Source organism: Alosa alosa, chromosome 2 (genome assembly GCF_017589495.1).
Source record: "Alosa alosa isolate M-15738 ecotype Scorff River chromosome 2, AALO_Geno_1.1, whole genome shotgun sequence".
Classification (NCBI taxonomy): domain Eukaryota; kingdom Metazoa; phylum Chordata; class Actinopteri; order Clupeiformes; family Clupeidae; genus Alosa; species Alosa alosa.
Window position 1 is genome coordinate 24,429,622 of NC_063190.1, and position 13,139 is coordinate 24,442,760.

At 39.5% G+C, this 13,139-nt stretch overlaps 1 protein-coding gene across 1 annotated transcript; it reads right to left on the reverse strand.

Moving 5' to 3' along the window:
- Window positions 1-5,969: 5,969 nt before the first annotated feature.
- On the reverse strand, window positions 5,970-6,950 carry LOC125284995 (olfactory receptor 2AT4-like). The gene has a single exon (XM_048229180.1). The coding sequence runs from the start codon at window positions 6,948-6,950 to the stop codon at window positions 5,970-5,972; it is 981 nt and encodes a 326-aa protein (XP_048085137.1).
- Between the last annotated feature and the right edge of the window lie 6,189 nt (window positions 6,951-13,139).

Genomic DNA, 13,139 nt, shown 5'->3' on the forward strand with positions numbered 1-13,139 from the left:
TACAGATCCTGTTCAACTGTTTCCTCTGCCCACAACTGTTTCAAAATAAAAGTCCCTTTAAACTATCCAACTTTTCAACTGTTCAACTATTGTCAACTGTTGTAACTGTCAGTCAACTATGACTCCCATCAACTGTATCCTCTGCCTTCAACTGTTTCAAAATAAAAGTCCTCACTAGCTAGTTAGCATCGTTAACATAATTAGCAATTTAGCATAACTACTAAACATAATTAACTAAGTTAGCTGAGTCACATGGTTAGCATTTTTAACAAAACTACTAAAATGATTAGCTAAGTTAGCTAAGTAACATGGTTACCATTGTTAGCATTTTAGCATAACTGCTAAAAATGATTAGCTAAGTTAACTAAGTCACATGGTTAGCATTGTTAGCATAGTTAGCAGCATTATTAACATTAAAAAAAAACTGCTAGAAAACATTAGCTAAGTTAGCTAAGTAACTTGGTTAACATTATTAGCTTTGTTAAAATAGTTAGCATAACTACGAGCAAACATTAGAGCCATTCCAACTGTCAGTTATTGTCAACTATCTACCTATATAGACCCTTTAAACTATTTGTCTATCAACACGCATTAAACTATCAGTCTATCTACATTTAACTTTTAAACTTTGAACATTCATTAAACTCTGTGTATCAGCATCCATTAAACTATCTGTCTATTAAACTATCTGTCTATTAACAACTTTTAAACTATCTACATTCAACTTTTAAACTGTCTACTTTTAAACTATCAACTTTTATTAAGCTATGCAACCACCATGTCTGTCCTAGCGTCATTTTCATGCACTGGTAATTCCCTGGAATTATGTTTTATAGTTATTCTTGACATTCAAAACTAGTTGGTATAGTTGTTGGTAAACCCGATTCTGAAGTACAATTTCACCAAATCATCTAGGTTGCACAATTGGCCTTTTGTTGAGTTGTCGGCCAACTGATTGAGTCTGAGTAAGTGGCAGCTACTTTGGAGCGGTCGCCCTCTTTCCAAACTAGTTTTGATGGGCATGTCAAGATGAATTGTCGAGATTTACTGTAAGTCGACGTGATATGTCAACTTTATTCTCGAAATTTCGAGTTTAATGGTAATATGTTGACTTTAAATTTGTCATGTGGAGTTTAATCGTCATGGCAAAAACTTTTTTTTTTATTCATGTGTGGCCTTAATACTCATAGGGGAGAGACCAATAACCTCTGTGGAGACACCCATCAGTCTTTTCTCTGTTTGGTGGTAGCAAAGTGTCAATTTCTTTTGACTTTTCTGCTGTGCCCCACCACAAAATGATTGTTCACAACATCGCACAGGGTACAAGAAATAAGAATAATTTACCATGCATAATGTATCAATAGTATACAATTAAATGGAATAATCTCTGCTTAATGAAATTACTAGAGGGAGGGGTTGGGACAGGAACAGAGTTTTATGTACAACGATGCACAATAATTTACATGATCCTCCCAGGTTGAAGGGAGCTGGAGTTGGTCATCAGACTCTGATTAGTGCCATCCTGGCAATCTGGGGAAGATAGCCACTAGTGCAGGGGATGCAGCCATGCAGAACAGCAAAACAGTAATATTTCTCTTTATTTCTAGACAGTCATACCAAGATATGGGGAAGATCACAAACATCTAGGGTAAGAAATAAAACTTTATACATCTTTACAAAACACATCTGGTATGATTACCACTCAGTTAAAGTTTACATAACAGGTTAAAGTTAGTTTCTATGTGCCTAAATCAAAAGTTACAGCATTATAAAGATAGTGACAAGTGGACTGACAAGCAGCTGATTTATGCTCCTGCATCGAAGCCACGCAATGACTATGCTGTTGCCTCGGCGCCTGCATGAACCTTTCGAAGTTCTGCGTCGCCTGTGTCTGCGTCACTCACTACCGAAACGGTAGTCAGATTAGTAAACCCCATAGAATGCCGTGCCCTGTCTGACAAACACAGAGGTCACATGACTTCTTTAATCCAGAAATAACACACATTTTCTCACAATTTCCGCACCAGGGATATTGTTGGGTATCTGCCAACCATCAACTCACCAGCCACAGAGTTGAACACAGTGTTTGAAATCCTGAAACAATCAGAGCTAATCAGGAAGGAGCTGCACCTAGAGACAATAGTTGTACTCATGGATCAAGCCAGGGGCGGTTCTAGGGGCGGGCCCCATCTGAAATCTCATTGGCCCCTGTACCGTCAATCATCAATAAGTGTCAAACTTGTTGAGAACTACGATCAGAGATGCAATTCCATTCCCAAACAACTGGTGGCAGTAATGCACCTATGAAGCTTGAAAGCCGAAGCACACAGTGAACTGTAAAGGAAAGAATACATTTGGCTAACCAGAAATGTCTCTGCTAAAGTGAAGAAACGATACATTTGGCTAACGGATGTATCAGCTAACGTGAAGAACCGATACATTTGGCTAACGAAAGTATCAGCTAGCTAGAATTCTAACGTGAAGAACCGATAGCAGCGTTTCATCCTCCACAGAAGTTTCTTGGTGAGTCACAAATCTCTATGTTGGTTATCATCATTATGTGAAAGGGATGTTTATTTTGTTGCTGTCACAATATGTTAAGTTTGTCATTTAAATTATGAAGCAGCAGCAAGCTTGTAGTAAACTGTTAACTGACTTAGTCAGTGAACTACTAACATTAACTTAACGTTAGGTTACTTGAGTTGAGGTTTGATTGTTATTCATTGTTAGCATGCTGATAGATTTTATGTTTGGAAAGGTAATGTATGAAGTGTTTTGAAATGGTGTTATATGAAACGCAGAGAAATTGACATCCTGTTTGTTTGGGGTCCGAAATGAATAATAGGCCTATTACATGCACTAGTGCGCCTTACCAAATGTAAATAACGTTCGATTTTTTTTGCTTGAGGAAAAAGTTTGGCAGCTGCTAACATGAACATGAGAATACATGCCTAATAGCTAACGCTACGTTTTTGTAGTTAATGTGAACTATCATTGCAAAGTTATTAACCACTATTCTGAGTGTATTTGATTCATGGGCTTCGCATGAATTCTGTCTCAAAGTGGTCATTCAGATAAATTGGTTACATTTTTCTACTCTATTCACTCAAGCTTTATATGATAAAAAAAATAAATAAATGTTTTTACAGTTGCCAGACGACATGCTGAATACAAGCATGGCTTTTGTGACACGCATTTGTGTTTCACGTACAGACTGGGATGGTGCAGGAGCTGGTGACTTCAACCCACAGTCTTCAGAAGCACCAGTCACCAAGCATAGCTGCTCCTAATGGTATGATGCTATTTCCTATTGCCACTATAGTGAGCATATTTTGTCATTAATTTTAGAAACGCCAGGTTGACAGTGGGTTATGAAAGTTAATAACAATTAAGTTACTCAAGTTCTCTCCAGTCATTTCCCATTCTAGAGCAGATGGTTCTGTGCAACCTCTCCTAAACTGGTATTCTGCAAGATGCAGCACGGAAATAGGAAGAGGCCACTCAATGACTTCTGAGACATAGACTTCAAATGGTAGGAATATTCCATCTTTAGTGTTTTGCTACCCCTTCCGTAGTTTTTTTGCTTTCAAATGACCCATCGTCAGTCTTCAAAGCAGAATCAGGCTTTTCTAACTGGAAGCAAGACGGTGGCTTCAAAGACCATTCCAAATCAGACCATTGTTAAAATAGTTGTTGAAAAAATTGTGTAAATATGATGTAGTTGTTGCTCACATGCTGTGTGTGTGTACTGTGCATGTGTGTGTGTGTTTGTTTTAATGTACACAGTTTAATGTGGCAGTGAAAGTGGTTTCTCTTTTCAACAAAAGGGGAAAGAGTTAAAGGAAAACTTGTTTAATTGAACGAAAAATGTGTGTATGATGATGTATGATTTCTATTTAAAATATCAATGTATTTCCACTGAAGTGTCTATTATATTTTAGTTTTATATTGTGTTTTCAATGCACATTATAAATAAATGAGAAAATTGTTAAGAATTGTATTGGCTTTTTTTGTTTTTTATCATTTAGCATTCAAGTATTTGAACAAGGTAACACTGGTGAAATGTATGCACCTTACTTCTTTGGTGTAGTCTAGTTAGCTGTAGTGGGTATACCCTAAATATTAATACCTATCCTTGTCTGTTTAAAGTGGGTATACTGAGATGGTGATGCTTTTTAAGTGGGTATACCAGAGACTTTCTAATGAGGAGACACAGCACTCAAAAAATCTTCCATAGAAATGCATGGGGCTAGTTTGTGCCGTTGTCTACACATATCCCACCCCTTCCTCGGCAAAACGTCGACATGTGAATACATCGAGCCAATCATGTGGTGTGATGTGAACACATTGAGCCAATCATATGGTGTGTTGTGAACTCGCCGCTGGAGCAAGATTGGTGTCGTGAAGCCTTGCGCACGCACATTTCTGCCGAATAGGATGCCCGATGAGTGACCAAAAACCGTTGCAATATGGCCGTTGAGTGGAGGGACTTGCCTAAAAGGACTTTGGGTATACTGTGTATAGTCCTGCATATCACGAAGACTACGTGCCTCTGCCTTACTGAACAAGGGATTTTCTGTGTATGGATGTTGACCGGTTCTTGGCCCCTTTGTGGCCCCTGTCTCAGAAAAATCCTAGAACTGCCACTGCCTACAAACACCCGTCTATTCTATTCATTTCAACTGGCTGCTCAAACTGCTCAAAAAATTCTTTGACATATAGCAACTTTTTTTTTTTTTTAACAGTAACACAAATAGTTACTTTTCCTGGTAACGAGTTACTATTATCATAGAGTAATTCAGTTACTAACTCAGTTACTTTTTGGAACAATTAGTGAGTAACTATGACTAATTTTTTAAAGTAACGTTCCCAACACTGTCAGTTTCAGACTTTCTTCAATCTAGAAGTGGTTGTAAATATCAAAAAGACAAAAGTCTTGTTTGGGTAATTCTCATGAAATCCTGATTTAAAGGGACACCAGGCAACATTTTCGTGTTAATTAATCATCTTCGTAAGTCGGTATATGGTTAAATGACTCATTACGGGGCGAATGAAGGCTCTCTCACCCGTCCCTACTGCCTGTAGGAAGAATATCCGACTTGCAAGTTCAGTGCATCCTACCCGCCGACCGAAGCAGGATCAGTTTACAGCACAGAGGCAGGCTATCGAAACGCTAGAGATTGTTGCAAACGTGTGTATAATGGCAGAGCCAGCGAAGAAGCAGCGAAAACCCTTGACGGAAGACGCAAAGAAAAGAAAAAGAGCTTCAGACCGAGCAAGGGGGAGTTTCGTAGAGAAAAAGCATCAGGCTTGCCTGGTGTCCCTTTAAAGGATATTCAACATGACATTTTTCAAAAGTCATTTAAAGACATTTCCTTTTGATTAAAGTTTAAGGTCTAAACTGACTGAACATTAATTTCAGAACATTTATTAGATTTTTGTATATTTATTCATATTTTAAAAGATGGATCCTCCCCAAATGTATCATTACTGTAAAGTGACATTACATCAAATCACATTAAATAGTTCATGGCTAGAGGACTCAAATCAAGGAATGGATTGCATCAATGATGTCTTAATGGAATATTTGAATGGCAATGACAACACAGAGATGCAGATCTGGTTTTACCAGCAGACATTACTCCAGTCAGAGATAGACCAATGGACAAGGGCCCCTACGTGGAGAGAGGCCGAAGAGGCCATGGTGCTGAAGCCCATTTTTGGTAAGAGGCGAGGATTGGCGCTTCCTGAAAGTTTCACGTGTAGGAGCTAGGGCTAGGGTTAAGACATTGAATTTTACAGATGCATACAATCAGACTATAACAAATAGGATAACATTTCGTCAAATCACTATGGTGATTCTTGTAACAATCAATTCCATAGTTATTCATGTAACTATCAGTTCTTACGTTAAAAAAAAAAAACATTTAATCTTTTCAAATATATTTTCAATATGGCTTCGACCAATTTCACATCATTAAAGGCATAGCAGCAATGGAGAACTTCTTGCTAATATTCCTCATTCTAAACCAGCGAGCCAGTGCCAGTTTGATCTCTTTTGTTCTCAGGCAGTAAATGAAGGGGTTTATAAGAGGAGGAAACAGACTGTAGAAGAGGATAAGTGTAATGCGGGTATCTTGGTTCATGGAGATACCTGCCATGTTGAAAATATAGACAGTGCAGCGTGGTAGATAGTAAAGACTGATAATGCATATTTGTGTGCTGCAGGTGGAGAAAGTTTTCCACCGGCTCTGTGAACTGGATATTTTCGATACAGTGATAATTATATGGACATAAGTGTAGACAATGAAAGCCAGGGGTATCAGAAGTACCAGCATAGCTAATGCGAAAGAAATCATTGTCTCATAACTGTAGTCAGCACATGCCTGGGTCCTTATGGAATGTTGATCACAATAACATTGATAGATTCGATTGGGCCCACAATATGGAAGCATGTAGATGTAGGTTAATGAGATACTTACAGGAGCCATGGATAGAATCCAGGCAAAACCGTTTAGGATGGTCATAGTGCGATTTTTCATCAGCATAGGATATCTGAGAGGAAGACATATGGCCATGTAACGATCCAAAGCCATAATCCCCATAATGTAAGAGTTCAGAGTCCCAAAGCTGTGAATCAGTCCCATTTGCAAGAAGCACACATTGAATGAAACAAATTTGTCATCAAACCAGTACCTTGAAATGATTTTAGGCAGAGCTACAGTGGCAAATCCTATGTCAGACAGAGCCAAACTCAACATGATAATGTACATCGGTTTATGGAGGCTTGGCTCAAGCACAAATGTTACAACTAGAAAAGAGTTCCCTACAACTGTGATAACATACACAATACAAAATATAAATGCGACCAGGCCATAATAGTCAGGGTGGAGTGTTGGAAAGCCCACAAGGATAAACTCTTTGATTGTTGTTCGGTTTTCATGTAGCATTCTGTAAAAAAGAAATCAACTGGGAATTAATTGTGAAGCTTTATAGACTTAGAACTTAGTCTGAAATTATGATGTTATAATGAATAAATGCACCTAAAATGCATATTTGCTAATACATTTGGAATACAACTTTTCAAAGACATTATGCAGTGATAATCTCCCTGCAGTGACCCTAAGTCATTTGAACCCCCTTCTTACCTTACATATGATACCTTGGAATCTGCCAAGGTGGTAGCCTACCAGAGAATGACTCCAAGAAGTTGATTTGTGTAATTTATATAATGTGGATGTATCATGAAGGGGGAGCAGTTATTGTGTCTTGCCTTTCCATGTTTCTAAGGTAGCACATGCCTCTAATCAGTCACCATGGCAGCAGCTCCATCCAGCTATTTTTTGGGCATGTAAAGGTCAGGCTCCTATCTAAAGCTGGGAATACCCAATAAAAACACAATAGAGTAGACCAAACCTACAGATGGAGTCTGGTACGATTGGGAGTTAGTCATGAGCACAATCAAAATGATCAAGCTGTTGGGTGTTTAATGTCATAATTGCACCCACAACGACCATGGAATGGACCGGTCAAGATAAAATCAAACATGTTTGATGGAGTCCGGATTGCGTCAACAATGGAAAGAATTACTTAGGATTCAATCTGTCACTCAAACGCACATAACGATTCCAGATGCTACTGAACACCTCGACTACCATTGACTCCCTCAGACTTCTCATGATTGCCACAGACGTAAAAATCCTTTCAAAAAGGGCAAAAAAATCGGGAGGTTTGTTCCCAGCTTAATTGAAAGTACGGCCACACATGAAGAAATGAATTTGTTTTTGCTATGACGAGATTAAACTCGACGTGTCAACTTTAAAATTGATAGGTGGACATTAAACTCGATATTTTGAGAATAAAGTTGAAATATCATGTCAACTTGTGAACATTTCATTTTTATTCTTGACATTCAAAACTAGTTGCTAAACCCGATTCTGAAGTACAATTTCACCAAATCATCTAGGTTGCACAATTGACCTTTTGTTGAGTTGTCGGCCAACTGATTGAGTCTGAGTAAGTGGCAGCTACTTTGGAGCGGTCGCCCTCTTTCCAAACTAGTTTTGATGGGCATGTCAAGATGAATTGTCGAGATTTACTGTAAGTCGACGTGATATGTCAACTTTATTCTCGAAATTTCGAGTTTAATGGTAACATGTTGACTTTAAATTTGTCATGTGGAGTTTAATCGTCATGGCAAAAACATTTTTTTTTATTCATGTGTGGCCTTAATACTCATAGGGGAGAGACCAATAACCTCTGTGGAGACACCCATCAGTCATTTCTCTGTTTGGTGGTAGCAAAGTGTCAATTTCTTTTGACTTTTCTGTTGTGCCCCACCACAAAATGATTGCTCACAACATTGCACAGGGTACAAAAAAATAGGAATTATTTACCATGCATAATGTATCAATAGTATACAATTAAATTGAATAATCTCTGCTTTGTGAAATTACTAGAGGGAGGGGTTGGGACAGGAACAGAGTTTTATGTACAACGATGCACAATAATTTACATGATCCTCCCAGGCTGAAGGGAGATAGAGTTGGTCATCAGACTCTGATTAGTGCCAACCTGGCAATCTGGGGAAGATTAGCACTGGTGCAGGGGATGCAGCCATGCAGAACAGCAAAACAGTAATATTTCTCTTTATTTCTAGGCAGTCATACCAAGATATGGGGAAGATCACAAACATCTAGGGTAAGAAATAAACCTTTATTTATTGGATCTGTTTGCCAATGAGTGAAAAGTGATGAAGTTACTTTCAGAGATGTTGCCACAACAATCCTGGGTATGGCTCTGAGGAAAGGCAGTCAGAGTAGAAGAATAGATGTTGTGTTCGACACATACAAACAGAACTCAATCAAGAATAGTGAAAGATCTCTACGGGGTGAAAAGACTGGTCATGAGTTTCAGGATATCACAAGCACACAGATGGTGAGGCAGTGACGGAGCTTCCTGACCAAAGTCAATAAGAAAACTAGTCTCATTAGCTTCATAGTGAATGACTGGAGGAAGTCAGAATACAGAGAAAAGCTACAGAAGATTCTATATGCAACTGTGATTAACAAAAGTTACAGAATCACATATCAAGACAGTAAGCGCTTTCAGACATTTGTGTAAGACCGGAGGTTCTGCGGATGTTGGTGGGGCCGTATATCTGAACTACATAACCGGTCATATGGAAGTCCGAATTTAGCCGGTTGTTCTACTATTCCCCCCCTAGTATTTCCTCTGGACATTATGTAAATGTGCTGTGTCTGAACGAAGCGAAGAACATGCGGTTAAAATTCACACCTAGTGAGAGGGTGTGTCGGTGACGTTTCTTTCGTGCGTCCATCTGGTTAGATCTGACTTAAATGCCAGTGTTATGATGGAGTGGCATAGTGCTGTCTAGAAAATCTCCGACCTGGAAAGATGCAGACATCACGGAGCTACTGTCCATGAGGGCATTCAACATTTTGATAGAACACATGAAGGGAGACACATTGTAGCCTACAACTGCATGGCAAGGCCAAACGAATTCAAAAGACTGAATCATCATAAGCAGAAGGCGCTGATAAGGCAGTAGCCTACAGCGACGTCGTTGACGAATATAACAGGAGTTTTAATAAATTGTCAGCCAACACGGTTTTCTGTTCATTGATAGTCTTCTCATGACCTCACTGCAGAGCTTACTGATATCTGTTGAGCATAAATATGCCTAGAGAAAATGAAAACGAAGAAAACCCAACTTTGTTCCAAGCTCCTTACGTAAATGCAATCGACACATGGGGAGAGGATGCTTTTGGAAAACATAAACCATGAAAAACGAACGAACCACTTCACTGTTATGTTAGTATTTTGTTTGTTGCTAAAAAACTACGGAATTGGCTGGTACCATAAAGTTTGTGCATGCTTTCTCTCTCCAACGCAAACCGGATTTGGGGTTCCATAGCCAAGTAATTCTGCTGCATAACGTTGAAAACAGATAAATGTGTTTATTCAAAGCACACATACAAATACTGTAGGTTAATTTCGCACTTACGTGACTACTTCAAGTATTAGCCTACGCACAATAGATTTTTCTTCTTTAGCCTACATAATGCATACACTTAATCATGTAAACAAACAGCAGCTGTGACAGCGGCCGCATATATTCTGCGTCATATCTCGCATCTTGTGAACTCTACAAGCCCCCACCCCTCACTGGACAACCACACGGAGATTCTGTAATGTGTGTGTATGTCGTTCACACATAGGTCCGTATACGGTCAGTATAAGGTCCGCAGGTTAGCATCATATCTGAATCATCCGAAGGGTAGGACCTCTGTTTGACAAACCTCCGCATATACTCCGGTGGTTATATCTGAAAGCGCATAGTGAGGAGGTGTCAACCCTTCAATGTCAACAAGAAGAAGTAGATGGATGACTACTTCTCCATGCCGCAAGAGAGGGATACCGATCTATAGTTATCTGTTCAGAAGACACCGATGTCTTTATCATGTCTTCAGCATTCTGTGACAAGATTGAGGCCCCATTATTCCTGAAGTGTGGCACAAGGACCCATACAAGGCTGGTAGCTATCAGGAAGGTTGCAGCCACTGTTGGCATGGACACTTGTAGGGCTCTTATTGGTTTGCACACCTACACAGGATGTGACACTGTAAGCGCTTTTGCAGGTGTAGCAAGATTAAGGGGTGGAGCACCCCATAATGACTGCCTAATTGGTTAGCCAATAGGTATACTTGGCTACCATATAAAATGGTAGTTTGGTTTATTTATTTAGCACACATTTACATTAAATGGTGCAAGGAGGGAACAAAGCCCAATGGGCTTGTACAGAGCTCCACCCCTTTCAATAATCACACTTAATCATGTACGGCTGACAAATAAACCATGAGAGGAGGTAAGGTACAAATATAACCAATGACATTTAGGAAAAAGAAAAATCAGGAGACAAAATACAAAAATCATCCAAAATGGATGGAAGAAGATGTGGCAGATCTATGGATTTGAAAGATGCATTAGAAATGTTAGATAGTATAATGACAAGAATTGAAGCAGGCAGGAATTAAGTGAAGATGTTTTTTAAAGAAAGAGTGGGAAGCTATGGCTCTTAATGGGGGAGGTAATCCATTCCATAGTATGGGGCCTCTGTATGGGATATTAAATTGATGATGAGATGAGCGAGTGAAGGGTACAAATACATTATTATTGTGGCTGTGTCTAGTGCGATGAGAATGTATGTCTAATGACCGGGTAAAGAAAGATTGAAGGGAGGTGGGAAGATCCTGGGTACTGTAAATGAACTTGTGAATGAACAAACAAATCCGTAGGAGTCGATCGACTCCTATGGACTTTCCCCTAAAGATGGCAACATTTCCGGAAAGGTACTGGCTTAATGAAATTCATTGGACTCTCTATCCGACCACATAAAGACCTCGGGATACTTCGGTTTGGCTTTAGGGACCCTCTACTCACTACCACGTAAGTGTAATGTTGTTTGGAACTGTAGAAGAGGTATAAAAATAGCGTTTTGTAGTGGCGAAATAATATGCCCTTCTCACTTCCACGCTAACGAGTTTTGACTAAAAACGGTAAAATCGAACTTTCTCAAAACATATCCGAATGACATGATTTTGATGTCAACTCAACGTGTGTACTCCCAATCATCCGTAAATTGATCTAAAGTGCATTTTACTCCAGATAATTCCTTTCAGGTCAACATACAAAAAAAAGGTGGTCCTCCTAAACCCTACGGTTCTCTAGATATTCACAGAAAACTGTGTCTGCCCTACCCTCCTTTCGGGGGGTCCAGTCCAGCGGGGGGGCTACAGATCAAAACGAAAAACGATGGTTCCATGGTATCCATGTGGGACTACATGAAGTTTCGTGTACCCCGGTCTTTCAGTGTCACGGGAATCCTTGACAGAAAATTGGCCATGCGAAAAAGAAAAAAAAAGAACAAAAAAAATTTCGCTTCACTGCGGTCATAATAGGTAGGTAACAGGTAATTCACCATTTAAACTGTCATCATTAAAAAGTAAATCAGATACTTGAAATCATTGAGTTACTATGAGATTAGTATCATCAGCAAATAATACAAGAAGAAGCGGTTCACAAGTCATGGCTAGGTCATTTATATAGATCAGAAATAATAACGGGCCCAGAATAGATCCCTGTTAGCCTGACGAGCCAGACCTACATTAAAATCAGGGTCTGGGCACTCACCGTTCGCAGTGCTCAGTCCGAGGGGGGGGGGGGGGATAATTGGTTGTCTTTCCCACCAGCGGAGCTAGTTGGCTAGTTCAAACTTTTGCCAACTTAACAAAAGCTTAACTCGTGTCACACTGTTCGCCAACAGCAACATCCATCTTACAGTATTTGTTTTCAAGTAGCAGGGAATTCAAGCCAAATAGAATTTTCATTTTTCGAGTTCAGAAGCCAACGGAGAGTTGCTAGACTAGCTGCTGCTAGGGTGCGTCTAGATTTCTAGGCTAGATCCCTGTGGCATCCCCATGAATAATTCTGGACTTGGTAGAATTATAACCATTAACTGATACATATTGTTCTCTGTTTTTTTAAGTAATTTGAGAACCAGCTCAGGGCAATATCCTTAATCCCATATCTATTTATTATGTCAATCGAAACACTGTGATTGACAGTGTCAAATGCTTTGCTTAAGTCAAGGAAGATCCCGATGGCATACTTCCTGTTATCCATTGCAGATGAGATAATATTGGTAAACTGGAGTAATGCATGTTCTGTTGAGTGTTTCTTACGAAATCTATACTGGTGCTCATATAGAATGTTGTTCTCATTTAAGTGCTTGGATAGTCTCGTGTAAATTAATTTCTCTAATAACTTGCAAAATGCAAGGCAGGATGGATATAGGTCGATAATTTCCAAAGTCGTTAAAGATGGGAACAACTTGGGCAATTTTTAAATCATGGGGAATAACCCCAGAGTTAAGTGAAAGAAAGTTGGTAGTTAGGCAACGTTTGCCCAGGTGGACGCCTGGACACCTGCCTCTGCCACTTCCCATCGCCTGCATTGGCATCTACCGCCGCCTGGGCTAGCTCACTGCTGCTTTGCTGTATCGAGTATTCCCCTGCAAATCTGTTCGCTACTTCCTGCTTCGCCATTCTCGTAACTCG